Source organism: Peromyscus leucopus, chromosome 6 (genome assembly GCF_004664715.2).
Source record: "Peromyscus leucopus breed LL Stock chromosome 6, UCI_PerLeu_2.1, whole genome shotgun sequence".
NCBI lineage: Eukaryota > Metazoa > Chordata > Mammalia > Rodentia > Cricetidae > Peromyscus > Peromyscus leucopus.
The window spans coordinates 12,926,503-12,939,825 of NC_051068.1; the positions used below are offsets into that span (position 1 = coordinate 12,926,503).

The 13,323-nt window shown below is 45.4% G+C and overlaps 1 protein-coding gene across 2 annotated transcripts in view; it reads left to right on the top strand.

The window, feature by feature from the left end:
- The window catches only part of Usp13 (ubiquitin specific peptidase 13), a 123,710-nt gene that overhangs the window by 16,860 nt on the left and 93,527 nt on the right, over positions 1 to 13,323 (top strand). For both annotated transcript variants that reach the window (XM_028872663.1, XM_028872665.1), the window contains exon 2: positions 8,325 to 8,450. In XM_028872663.1, coding sequence (XP_028728496.1) covers positions 8,325 to 8,450 — 126 coding nt within the window. The remainder of the gene's footprint in view (positions 1 to 8,324; positions 8,451 to 13,323) is intronic.

The following is a 13,323-nucleotide window of genomic DNA, read 5'->3' on the forward strand; positions in this document are numbered from 1 at the left end:
AACCCCAGCACTGGCAAGCGAAGAGGAGTGGATTCCTGGAGGTTGATAGCCAGCTAGCCAGCCAGCCTATTTGGTGAGTTCAGGCCCACTAGAGACCCTTTCTCAGAAAAACAAGGGAGACTCTGCCTGAAGACTACATCCAAGGTTGATCTCTGGCCTTCGCATGCACAGGCACCCCCACCCATGCACTGGGACATGTGTACTCACATGTGTTGAGTCCACTCAGACAGAAGAATATGAAGAAAACAATCCCTCATTATCCCTACCCCATCACATGAGGGGTTGCATGCTAGAGGATGTATGTTGTGTATGTTATAATATGTACTCAGTTTGGTTGTCTACATTGCTTTGGAGGCAGGGTCTTCCTGTGTTTCCCAGGCTAACCTTGAACTCTCAGTCCTCTTCCTTAGCCTCCTGAGTGCTGGAATTACAGGTGTGTACCACCATGCTTGCTGGTTACCTTTTCTTTGCAGGAACATCACCACATGCGTGTTCCCTCAGTATGTGCTCTGTCTGTTTTCATGGGTGACATTTCAAGGATGGGTCATGAATGAGTGTTACTTCATCTCATGATTCCAGGCAGCTGGTTAGTTATTTGTGTTCCAGAAGATTCTGTGCCCTTGTCCCTCTTGCCTCCCCACTGTAATGGAGTGTGGGTCAGTCTCCATTCTGGCTGTGGCCCTGTGCTGACTCTGGCTCCCTGTGTCGTGCTCATTGTGGTGGTGACCACTTGTTTTCCGCAGGAGATGCTGGAAGTGTCCCCAGCTTCCCGAGTTGTCACTCTTGCAGGCACATTCTACTTTTCGGCCTGCCAGTGAGGCTGGTCTCCAAGAAAACGCCCTCATAAACAGAGTTCTCTGAACACCTGCTGATTGACAGTGTGGAGTATTTTTATTTGAAATGGCTGTTGACTCATTCACATGTGTCTTGGAGACATATAACCTTGACCTTTGTGTGGGGATCTTCTGTCATTGTTTGAAATGGCAGACAATGTAAAAGAAGTCCCTTTGTCCTTGATGGTGCGTAGGAAGAGCATGTAGGGCAATACATCCTAAGTAATGAGCAAATGGCCATGGAAATGTCATCCACATGTTCAAAGGCATCACACAGGCTTTTGACACTGCTGTGTGGGAGAAGTTGTAATGTAAATTCATCATAGAGCTCTAGACAGTCTATCTTTTGTGTGTGTGTGTGTGTGTGTGTGTGTGTGTGTGTGTGTAATTGTATGTGTGTGTAAAAACAGCTGGAAGGTAAATTATTTCTACGCAAGGTTATGTTGTTTGTCCCATAATATATAAATGCCAGTAGTGGCAAAGGAAAAGTGGACCCTTATCCATGCAGAAGACGGAGAGGCGCTTTAACTGCAGAGCCTCTCACAGGCCTTGGTTGTCTTAGTACCCTTTCCTTCAGGAGGCTGTGAGAATGTGAGGAGTTCATATTTTAGTTTTTACACATTTAATACCAAAATGCTTAGTGTGGTGGTGCACACCTGTAATCCCACAGGCTGAGGGAGGAGAATGTGCAGCTCAAGGCCAGCCCGAGTTACAGGATTAGTTTAAGGACAGCTTGGGCTACCTAGTGGGACAGTTTCTAATGACAAACTGCGTCTCCCTGCAAAGCCCGACTGGTTATGCCGTGTTCTGTTGACATCCCGGGAGGCCTCTCTATTCAGAAGGGAAACAGAAAAGCAGGGGATCTGGGGGAGAGGGGAGGTGATGGGGGTGGGCCGGGAGGAGTGGAGGGAGGGGAAACTGCAATCCGGAGGGATGTAATGTATGAGAGAAGAGTAAAAAAATTAAAACAAAACAAAACAACAAAAAACCACTTGCTGAGTTGCACCTCACTCAGTGTCGATGCCTTGTGATTGTGTCAGGTTGGCTCTTGTGTGGATGTGAACTTTATTTCTAGCACTTTGTCCCTCTGCCTGCTGGAGGATCTCTTCCTTCCCTGTCGTGGATTTTAACAGCACACCTTTATTATCTCTCTGTGTGTATATGTGTGCACGTGTGTGTTTGTGACACAGTGCACGTGTGGCGGTCGTAGGAAGACCTCTGGTGTGTGTCCTCACTCTCCACCTTGCTTGAGGTAGGATCTCTCTTTTGATTGGCTGCTGCTGCTTTTTCCAGACCGTCTGGCCTGCGAGCATCTTTGGCTCTGCCTGTCTCTGCCTCCCATCTCCCCGCAGGAGCACTGGGGTTACAGGTTGCACCCATTCTCATGTGGGTGCTGGGGATTTGGATTCGGGTCCTCATCTTTCACAGGACGCACTTTAACCACTGGGCTAGCCTGCCAGTGTTTTCCGTGCTTATCTATCTATCTATCTATCTATCTATCTATCTATCTATCTATCTATCTATCTATTTATTTTTGGTTTTTCAAGACAGGGTTTCTCTGTGTAGCTTTGCGCCTTTCCTGGAACTCGCTTTGGAGACCAGGCTGGCCTCGAACTCACAGAGATCTGCCTGCCTCTGCCTCCCGAGTGCTGGGATTAAAGGCGTGCACCACCACCGCCGTGCTTTTTTAAAAGGTGTGCTTCTGCGTTCTGCCCTCGTATTCTCCTATTTACGTCTCATTCACCAGATGTAGTTGGCTTGAAGGTAGTGTGGAGGCAGATGTTTCTCCAGGTTTCCTTGGTGGCAGACTTGGAGGAGAGGGCCTAGCTAGCCGATGAGAAGAAGAGGTTGAGAGCTAGGCGCTCTTATCAGCTATCTCTGGACTTTGCTACAAGTGAATGGGGGAACTTTATTGGCCTCAATGTGTCATGATTTTTGAAAGAAGCTGTTCAGAGCACATGTCATTGAGGGCTGACTGAAAAAACAATGCTCTGACTATACCTATTATATATATATATAATGTCCTAGGTATCTGTCACTGTGTTAAAACACTGTACCAAAGTATCTTAAGGAGGAAAGGATTTATTTCATCTTACACTTCCACGTTATAGACCATCACTGAGGGAAGTCAGGGAAGAAACTCAAGGCAGGAACCTGGAGGCCAGAACTGAAGCAGAGGCCATGGAGGAGTGCTGCTGACTGGCTTGGTCCTCGTGACCTGCCCAGCCCTACGCGACCTGCCCAGCCCTACGCAAGTCTGGACCACATGCACAGGAATGGCATTCCCACAAGGAGCTGGGCCCTCCACACCAGTCTTAATTGAGAAAATGCCGCAAAGACTTGCCTACAGGCCCTCTGGAGGGAGGCATTTCCCTCAAATAAAGTTCCTTTTTCCTTTTCCAATCTTGGTCTCAACAATTCTCGCTTATACAAACCCTCCTCTTTCTCGCCAGTTGGACTCCTGGATCTCCACCTGGGGCCTGGCCGTGGATCTCTGCATCCGGTTCCCTCAGGCCCTCTGGATAAGTGAGACAGTTGATTGGCTTGATCTGTTTGGGAGGCATCCAGGCAGTGGGACCAGACCTGTCCTCAGTGCATGAGCTGGCTGTTTGGAACCTGGGACTTATGCAGGGACACTTGGCTCAGTCTGGGAGGAGGGGACTGGACCTGCCTGGACTGAGTCTACCAGGTTGAATTCAATCTCCAGGGGAGTCTTTGCCCTGGAGGAGATGGGAATGGTCAGGAGGGGGATGGGCTGGGAGGAAGGCGGGACACACACACACACACACACACACACACACACACAACACGACGACGACGACGGGGAGGACGGGGACAAGGGAATCCGTGGCTTATATGTAAAATTAAATTAAAATATAAAATAAAAGTTCCTCTTTCTAGATAACTCTAGCTTGTGTCAAACTGACAAAACAAAAAACCAGGAAACTGACCTTTTGTCAACTTGACACAAAAACACATCACTGTCAAACCGTAGCTTTTCCTTTCTTGTTGCCAAGATGTCATTAATAGGACAGTGTAAAGCATTCCAAGTTTTAAAAGTCTCACAGTCCTTAAAAATTTTAATACTTAAAAGTCTAAAGTGTTTAAAAATTTCAAGGTCTCTCTAAAAATTTCTACAACTCTAGAGTCTCTCTGAAACTTTGGAATCTCTCTAAAATTTACCAAGTTTCTCTAAAATATCTAAGGTCTCATAACTGGATTTCTCTAAAATCAAAACAAGTATTTTGTTATTCCAAGAGTGAATAACCAGGGCACAGTCATGAACCAAAGCCATCAAACCAAAGCAAGATCGAAGTCCGACCGTGTGAAGCTCTGCGTCCGCCATCTGGGACTCATGGTCTTCTGGGCTCCAAAGGCCTGGGCAGCTGCAGGTCTCGGGCTCTGCCGTCCTCAGCGGGCTCCACTCCACAGCTACTGCTGTCCTCGATGGCCCTTTTATGGTACTGGCATCTCCAAAATGCTGGTGTTTCCCCTGCACCTGGGCTGCAGCTTCACCAAGCCTCTCCTGGGCTCTCCTCAGGGTCTCTGGCCTGCCACATGGTGCCAAGCCTCAGCTGCTCTCCATGGCCACTCCAATCCCGGGGCTTCTACTGCAATGGAGGCCTCACTTCCACCAGTGGCCCCTCCTAGCTTCTCACAATGCCAAGCCTCAGCTGCTCTCCAGCCTTCAAGAACAGGTACCTACTGAGAGACTCTTACATGTTACCAAGAGTAGCTGCCAGCATGGGGTACATCCTCGGCTGCCTCTGGACCACAGCTCCTGAGTGATGACCTGAGGAAACACTTCACAGAAGATGCCACCTCCAGGATGCTGGTCTCTTGTTAAGCACAACTAAGTCTTCAGCCCCAGCTGGCTAGTATTGATCCTCCTAGCAAAGAATCACTTTAGTGGTTCTGGTCTCCTATTAATCACAGCTAATTATTCAGCCCCAACTGACTTAGTACCACAGATTCTTAAGTCTCAAAATATTGAGTGACCCTGACAAAGCTTTTAAGGGACTCTCAAAACCTCCCTCTGCAACTTCCCCGTCCAGGACTTTATCATTTGCACCACTCAGGGCATTATCTTCTAAGTTCTCACAATAGCTCATTAAATCTGATCACTCAGTGGCTTTTCTAGCATGAAATTCCCAACTGTTCCCACAGTTCTCCACAAAATGCAAATCTGGTCTTTCATAGCAGTACCCCATACCTTGGTACTAATATCTGTGTCAATTAGGGGTTCTATTGCTGTGATAAAACACCGTGACCAAAAGCAACTTGGGAAGGAAAGGATTTATTTCGTCTTATACTTCCACATCGTAGTCCATCACGAAGGAAACTCAGGGAAGAAACTTACGGCTGGAACCTGGAGGCAGGAGCTGAAGCAGAGGCTGTGGAGGGGTGCTGCTGACTGGCTTGGTCCCCATGACTTGATCAGCCTGCTTCCTATTCATACAAGTCAGGACCACCTGCACGGGAGTGGCCTGCACGCACACATGTACTCACGCACGCACGCACGCACTCCCCCACAGACTTTTGCCTACAGGTAATCTGGATGAAGGCATTTCCTCAATGGAGGTTTCTCTTTCCAGATAACTAGCTTATGTCAAGTTGATAAAAACCCACCCAGGACAGATGGAGTATCATTTTGTAGCTCAGACTGGCCTGAAACTGACTGTAGTCTAAGTCTTAAACTAGTGGCTATTCCCCTGCTTCAGCTTCCTGAGTGCTGGGATTAGAGACGTGAGACACTGTCTAGCTGGGACCAGTATGTAGACATTAGTGAGGCAAGGGGGCCGAGAGCGTAGCTCATTAGACTGGACTCTTGTTGACTGTTTGCTGGGGAGCTTTGACAGAGCACTCTGGTCCTGTGTGCCCTGAACTTTGCACCTATTGACAAGTTCCCCATGAAGCACCTTCACAGCAGCACAGCAGCCACTTCCTGTTTTAGAGGCCAGTCTTGTGTGTCAGATGAAAGACGTCTGTGGATGTTTATGACAGCCTCCATCTCTCTCTCTCTGTCTCTCTCTCTCGTCCAGGGTTGTTCTGTTTGATTATGGACTTTGGGACAATGCCACAAGTGCTTGGTGTATTAAATTTCTATCAAATACACTAGAAAGTAAACAAACAAACAAACATAAACTGTTAGATGGCTTTAATAGATTATCAAAGATTAGCCTGGCCATCCTTTTGAATATGCATGATAGAGCAGTTATATATTTGTCTTTAGGAAAATGTTATAATATAGCATTTTCCTTCTTCCATTTACCAATTTCTCTCTTCTCTCACTGTTTGCCTGCGTTTTCCTTTCTGACTGATGACTATTTCTTGGCCCTGGCCTGCATGGCCGTGAGAATTGCTTCATCTCCCTTCTGCTGATCTCCCCAGTTATAGAGTGACTGCACTAGTAGCAGAATTAATTACCTCATAGCAGTGGATAGCCAACATTTGTGTAATGTTTTGTAGCACAGGAAGCTCTTTGGTGTGTTTTTTCTCTTTTCTACTTAAGCAGCCTCATGAGATGGGAGTTACCAAGGCATTGTTTCTGGAGAACATGGAGCCCAAGGTTCTCAGATCCCATCAAGCTGCAGAGCTGGCTGGCTCCTTCATGACCTTTGTTACAGATTCCATGTATCACTTACCCGGCCCCATACCTTACAGTTTAGATTCTTTAATTGAATTAACATTTTATTGAGAGCAAATGGAAGTGTTTTTTTTTCCTGATCACAATATAATGCTTGATGTAATAAATTAATGATCATCATAGATATTATATGTATATATGGTATCTTTATATTTGTATGTTTTTATTTATGGAGTACAACTATGCTAGAGATCATGTTTACTTAAAAGAAAAACATTTGAAGGTTTCTCTAAAGTATTGATCAGATGAATGTTATCTTTATTTAAAGGATTTTTCTTTTCTTCCCTCTTTCCCTTCCTTTGATCTCACTCTGTAGCCCAGGCTGGCTTTGAACTCACAATCCTCCTGCCTCACTCTCCCGAGTGCTGGACTCACAGATGTACAGGTATACACCTGATGTTAGTGGCTGGTGAGTGTTTTCCATTCAGGTTTGTTTTCCTTTTATTTTTTCCTATATTATTTTACATACATGGGTGTTTTACTGCATGCATCTGTGTACCTGTTGCATCTTTTTCTCATTTTCTTTGGGGGGGGCTGACAGTGGTCTCACAGGATCCACCTCCTTGAAGAAAGGCTGGGTAATTTAGTAGACTAAGTATTCAGAGGGTGCTGTTAGGCAAAGTGAGAGAAGAAGATATGAAAATGAGACAAAAAGTCAGGTAGCTTGGATGTGAACGTCAGTCCTGGCTTCATTCTGATGAAATAACTATGTGTTTTGAAATGTGGCAAGGAGAGAGAAAAAGAGAAACAGATTGAAATCTAGCTCTGAAACTTGCAGGCTGTATATACTTGGGGAAAGTGACTCATGATTAGTTTTTTAAACTATGAAATGGAAATATTAATCAATAACTTGAAGTGGCTAACAAAAGTAGTTATTACATATTCTCTTGGACAGCATACCAGGCATGTCTGTTAGTCTTTCTGTCTCTGTGACAAACACTTGAGAAAAAGTTTAATGGAGGAAGGATTTATTCTGGCGTATGACTTCAGAGGTCTCAGTCCTTGGTCGGCCAGCTCCATTGCTGTGGTCTCTGGTGTGGCAGAACAGAGTTGCTCACCTCACTGCATTCAGGAAGCAGAGAGAAAATGAGTGTGTTACAGAACTTCTTCCTACTCCTCTTTTATCCCATCTAGCCCTGGCCTATTGGCTGCTGCAGCCCATGGTAAGGGCAGGTCTCTCTTCTTAGTGAATTCTCTGGAAACTCATGAACCCAGAAGCTCCACTCAAACTGAAAGTTGAGATGTGCTTCATGGCATGCTGTAATGTATAGCTCCTTTCTGTTTCCCTTCCTTCGCCCTATGTGAAATGTCACATACACGTTTTTTTAAGAGCCTGTAGTATCTCATCTGAGGTGAAAGTAGCCTGTACTCAATAAACACGGTGCTGTGCTGGGGTGGGTGTTAAGCCTTTGAGACTTTGGCAGACTGTACTCAGTATGCATGGTGCTCTACCAGGATGGGTGTGAAGCCTTTGTGGCTCTGGCAGACTGTACTCAATAAACATGGTACTCTCCCGGGGTGGGTGTGAAGCCATTCAGGCTCTGGCAGACTGTACTCAATAAACATGGTGCTCTACCGGGGTGTGAGCCTAGGTCTGAGACTGTACTCATAAATGGTGCTCCCTGGTGTGCAGCTGTGGCTCTGGCAGACTGTACTCAGTATGCATGGTGCTCTGCCAGGGTGGGTATACAGCTGTTCAGGCTCTGGCAAACACCAAGAACCATTGTAGCCCTTTGCTGAGGTTGACCCTTAATCATTTACCTTTCTTCCTCTTCCAGTTGTCTGTATCTTGATGGCTTGGCCAGGTGTCCTTGGTAACTTTGTACCCTATCTCTTTCTTCTAGAACTCTGAAGGTGGACTCTATGTATGCATGAATACATTTTTGGCCTTTGGAAGGGAACACGTTGAAAGGCATTTTCGAAAAACTGGACAGAGTGTGTACATGCACCTGAAAAGGCACATGCGAGAGGTGAGATGGGTGTTTGTAGAGTCCTTGCATGCTCCACAGAGGGAGTTTACTTGACCCTCACAACTCCGAATTCTCTTTGATGTCAAGAAACCGCAGCACTTTGTAGACACTCGGAGGTTCCCCCCACTCAAGCCCTTACCTTAGCTAGTTTTATTTTTCTTCTTCTAGACCACCGGTTGGAGTTAAGAAGCTATGTGGCTGATTGATTGGAAAAAGTAATTTTAACTTTAAAACCATGAAAAAGTGCAAACCTAATGCATCCCAATGTTTTTCTTAAGTGAAAGAAAAACTTTCTTGAAAGTCCACATTCTTTTGTTTCTTTAAAAAATATAATTTTTCTTTATTTTTGAGAATTTTATACATTTATACTATAAAACATGATCATAGCCACCCCATTTCTTTCTCCAACTTATATCCCCAAGTTGCTCCCAACATGTCCCTTTCTATAATGTGTGTTCTATCTCTTTTGATAACCCACTGAGTCTGATTAGTGCCACCCATATGTGCACGGGTGTGGGACCACCCTCTGGAACATGGGAAGTAAGTGTACCGGTGGCCACATGTTCAGAAAAGAGTGCCTTTCCCTCTCCAGCAACGGTCAGCTGCTGGTCGCTCCTCAGCAAGCAGTGGGGCCTGGAGAGACAGGCTTCACCTACACTGGGACTTCGGCTGGCTTGCTCTTGTGACGGTCTTGTGCAGGTCATCACTGCTGCTGCGAGCCGATGAGGGCAAGGCCCTACTTCCCATTCTCCAGCTCTTGCATTCTTTCTTTTATTCCACCGTGTTCCTTCAGCCGTGGTGGTAATGGTGGAGAAAGATGTCCCACTTCGGGTTCAACCTTCAGTCTCAATGCTCAGCACTTAGACTTGGTCATGCATCTCAGCGTTGACTGATTGTCCACGCTTCTTTGACCAAGGTGGAGAATAGTCTAGGCCTGTGTATAAACATAAATATTAGAAAGCAATGACAACATGACCATTTATCAAAACAATAATAGGGCCTATGACCTCCTGTAGCTCTGGGCTTTTGAGTGGGGTTACAGGATCAGACATGAATTTCTCTCCTGTGGCACATGCCTCAAATCCAACCAGAAAGCAGTTAGTTACCCTGTGATTGACATGCCACTATGGCATCAGTGGGTACATCTTGCCTGCCAGGTCCATATTCCCTCATGCAGGGCCCAGCACGCAACAAGAACAATGATTTCTTTGCTTTCTCAGAAGTTTGCCCCTGGAACTGTGAAATCTAGCCAGTGGGGAGGATGGTTTTCAGTCTGTTTGATTTCGCTATGGCCTGCAGCCAGATCGTGTGGCATATTCAGCAATAGGGTCTTAGCATGCAGTTATGGTGGGTGGCCAAGGGCAGTGGCAATAGCCTGTGCTGTTTTGGACACCTCTTGGGGCTCTTGACCCTTCATTTAATAACCCATGTCTTCTAGGAGTGGCATTGTCTGTCCTCTGATGCACAGTAATTCTGTTTGAACTCTTTTTTAAATTATATTTTGAAGTTAGCTTACTAACTAGTGGGTGTCCATATAAGGCTTTTTCATACATCCCTAGTTTTGGTTAACCCACCCTATGTTCTGGGATTATAGCTGTGTGCTCCAAGGCCAGTTTGTGTAGTGCAGGAGATTGACCTCAGGGCTTTGTTCATGCCAGGTAAGCACTCTATCAATGGAACCACATCCCCAGTTCCCTCTGGAGCCCTTCATTCCCCCAAAGTGACCATCACTCATTCTTACTGTTATTTTCATGCATATCATTATATCCTAACTGCATTTCTGTATGGACAGTATGTAGTATGACTGTGTGTTTTAAAGATATGGATGCATGTCCTCACACTCTCACCTATGATTCTGCATGGTGCCTCACCACTAAGTGTTGTTCTGGAGTCCAGCCACACTGAGATGCCTGTGGATTTATTGCCTTCATATTAAGAGATGTTTAGTATTTTCTCCTTGAATAATCTATAAGTTCCTTTCTTCTCCTATTGCTGAACATTTAGATTGCTTCTGTTCTTTGCCACGATAAACAATACCACAGTGAACATTTTAACACTTTTTTTTTTTCTTTTTTTGGTTTTGGTTTTGATTTTTTGAGACAGAGTTTCTGTGTGTAGCTTTGGTGCCTGTCCTGGATCTCACTCTGTAGACCAGGCTGGCCTTGAACTCACAGAGATCCGCCTGGCTTTGCCAGGTGCTGGGATTGAAGGCGTGAGCCACCACCGCCTAGCTTAACACATTTGCTACAGAAACCTTTGTTTCTGTAAGAACTGAGCTAGTGACCCCACTGGCCATATTCAATCTTTGCCAGGCTAACGGTTGTGAAGTGACATAAAAATATTTGGCATTTCATTCTGTGATGATTGAATATTTTCCTATGTATTTACCACCCATTTAGAAAATTATGATTATCATTGTTATCTTAGCTACTTTTCTGTAGTTACGGCTCTGTTGCTTTGGAAAGAGCTTAACATCTCATCCACAAAAGGCAGAGAGAGAGAGACAGAGACAGAGAGACAGACAGGCCTATCCCCAGTGATACACCTCCTTCAACAAGGCCACAGCTCCTAATCTTTCCCAAAACAGTTCCATAGGACCAAACATTAAAATATATGAGCTTATGGCCATTTTCATTCACACTGCCACAGGTGTGTGTGTGTGTGTGTGTGTGTGTGTGTGTGTGTGTGTGTGTGTAGGTCAGAGGACAACTTTTGAAGGTCAGTTTGCTTCTTCTGCTCTGTGTTTCTGGAATCACACTCAGATCATTAGACTGTGCAGCAAAGAGCCATGTCTGGTCCCTTACCTTTTGTTATCTCTCTCTCTCTCTCTTACTTTTTTTACCTTTAGTTTAGTTTTCCAACCTTACATTTTGTTATCACTTTTATTTTATTACATATTTATTTGATTTTTGAGATTGGTAGTTTTCAAATATCCATCCTATATAGTCTTGATAATTCATCAACTATCTTGTATCTCCTAAGTAGGCAATTCAGACTTGAGTTTTACTTATTTCCATTGCCTCCTGCTTGATATGCTGGGAAGTCACAGTTTCAAAGACAAGCTTTGAAATCATTTGATTTTTGTCCTGCTTACATGCTTCTTCTGTTGGGATCTGGAATAATTCTTATAAAGTTCAGGTCGTTTCACGTCTTAGTGTAAAGTGACGAAGTTAAAACTGAGGCCCAGAGAGTCTGCTTGTCTGGGTCCCAGAGCTGGCGGTGGCTCTGTGGGCTGCCAGTGAGTGACCTGTGATTCTGCAGCGAAGCCTTGAAGTTAGACATCCACTCTTTGGTGACAGCCTCTACTCAGTTTGCCCTTTTGCTCGTGTGTTCCTATTTTGATCTGCTGTTCTCCGGGCTCCAGGCCCCTAGGCCCGTCACTTGCTCAGCTTGCCTCTTATGACTCATGGCCTAAACACTGTATCAACAGCAGTCTCCTTAGCTGACCCTCATCTTCGACAATGCTCCAGATGTTACCCAGTTGATGCATTGGTGCTTCTGTGCACAAATGCCAGAACTTTCCCACCACTGCGGGGTTTGCAATGATATTCGTCCATTTTGTATTACTATCATAAGACAGACTAACTTTATAAAAAAAAAAATGAGATTTATATGCCTCATCGTTTGGGGTCTGAAAATCCCAAAAGCACTGCACAGGTCCTGATAAGAGCCCCGCAGAGGGCTCATAGATGGCAGTGTGTGCATGTGTGGAAGTCACATTATGAAACAGGATGCCAGAGACTGGGATTCCACAATTCCTTCTGAGAATGGACCCTGATATCCCAATTACCTCATTTTTTTTTTTTTTAAAGTTCTCACCGTTGCCCAATACCACGCAAAGGACCAGCCTTAACACATGAGCCTTTGAGGAGAGATAGGAGACACAATATCCAAACTTAGCAGTGCAGTGCCGGTCCCTGGCCTGGTCCTGCTGTTAGGTCTTCTCACCCACAGTGTCCTTCTGTGTCCTCTCCCACTCCTCGCTCCTCGAGTGGCCACTGAGCATTGGCGTAGTAGAGCAATGTGTCATTGTGTTTAGACTTGGACTCTACAGCCTCTGCAGAGACCCTGACTAAAACTCATGGGACTTTTTCTCACCTTCTGGAAGCTCCCTGTGGTTTGCATCCCCCTCCCCCCAGCGGGAAGCTGCATTCTCCTGTCTTTGTGGTCCCGATTCCCCTGCTTTGGGGAACTCACTATGGTTAATTCAGCTTTCCTTTCTCTGGTTTCTTTCCTCCAGTCTTCTGATAGAACACTCCACAGAACGGTCCCTGTCCTTTTTATCCTGCTGTGGTTAGATTGTGATCTTCATTGAAGCCTTTTAGAAACCTCTCTCTCTTTTCCAGTCACCACCCTGTGTCCTTGCAGGACTGAGGACCCACACTACATCTGACTGAGCAGTGCTGCTGATCACTTGGTTGCCATACCTGCTGCATGCGTGTTAGGTCTGAGGTTATTTACAATCAAGGAAGATCTGAGGCTGTTTCTCGCTCTCTTTTCTTTGTCATTCTTCTTCTTTTCTCCCTTCTGGCTGCCTTTTAAGCTCAAGCCTTTCCTTTCCTTAGTCGTTAGTTACCTGCCTTTCCTAGGAAGCCCTTTGGCCAGTCTGCCTTCTCTCTCTGGAGGTGCTCCTCTCCATGTGTTCTCTAGATCTTGTTTGGCTGTTCTAAGTGTAGGCTTCCAAGTTGATACCTTCCTTGAACTGGATTGGACCATCTAAGTCTGACCTCTGATTTTCTTTTTAGGATCTCTTAAATTTTTCAGGTTCAGCATGCCAGACTACACACAATATCCGCTCTGTCAACACTGTCCTTTCTTGAATTTTCCAGAAAGCCAGACATTTTTGGGGCTCTGTTTTCCTTGTGGATCCTTC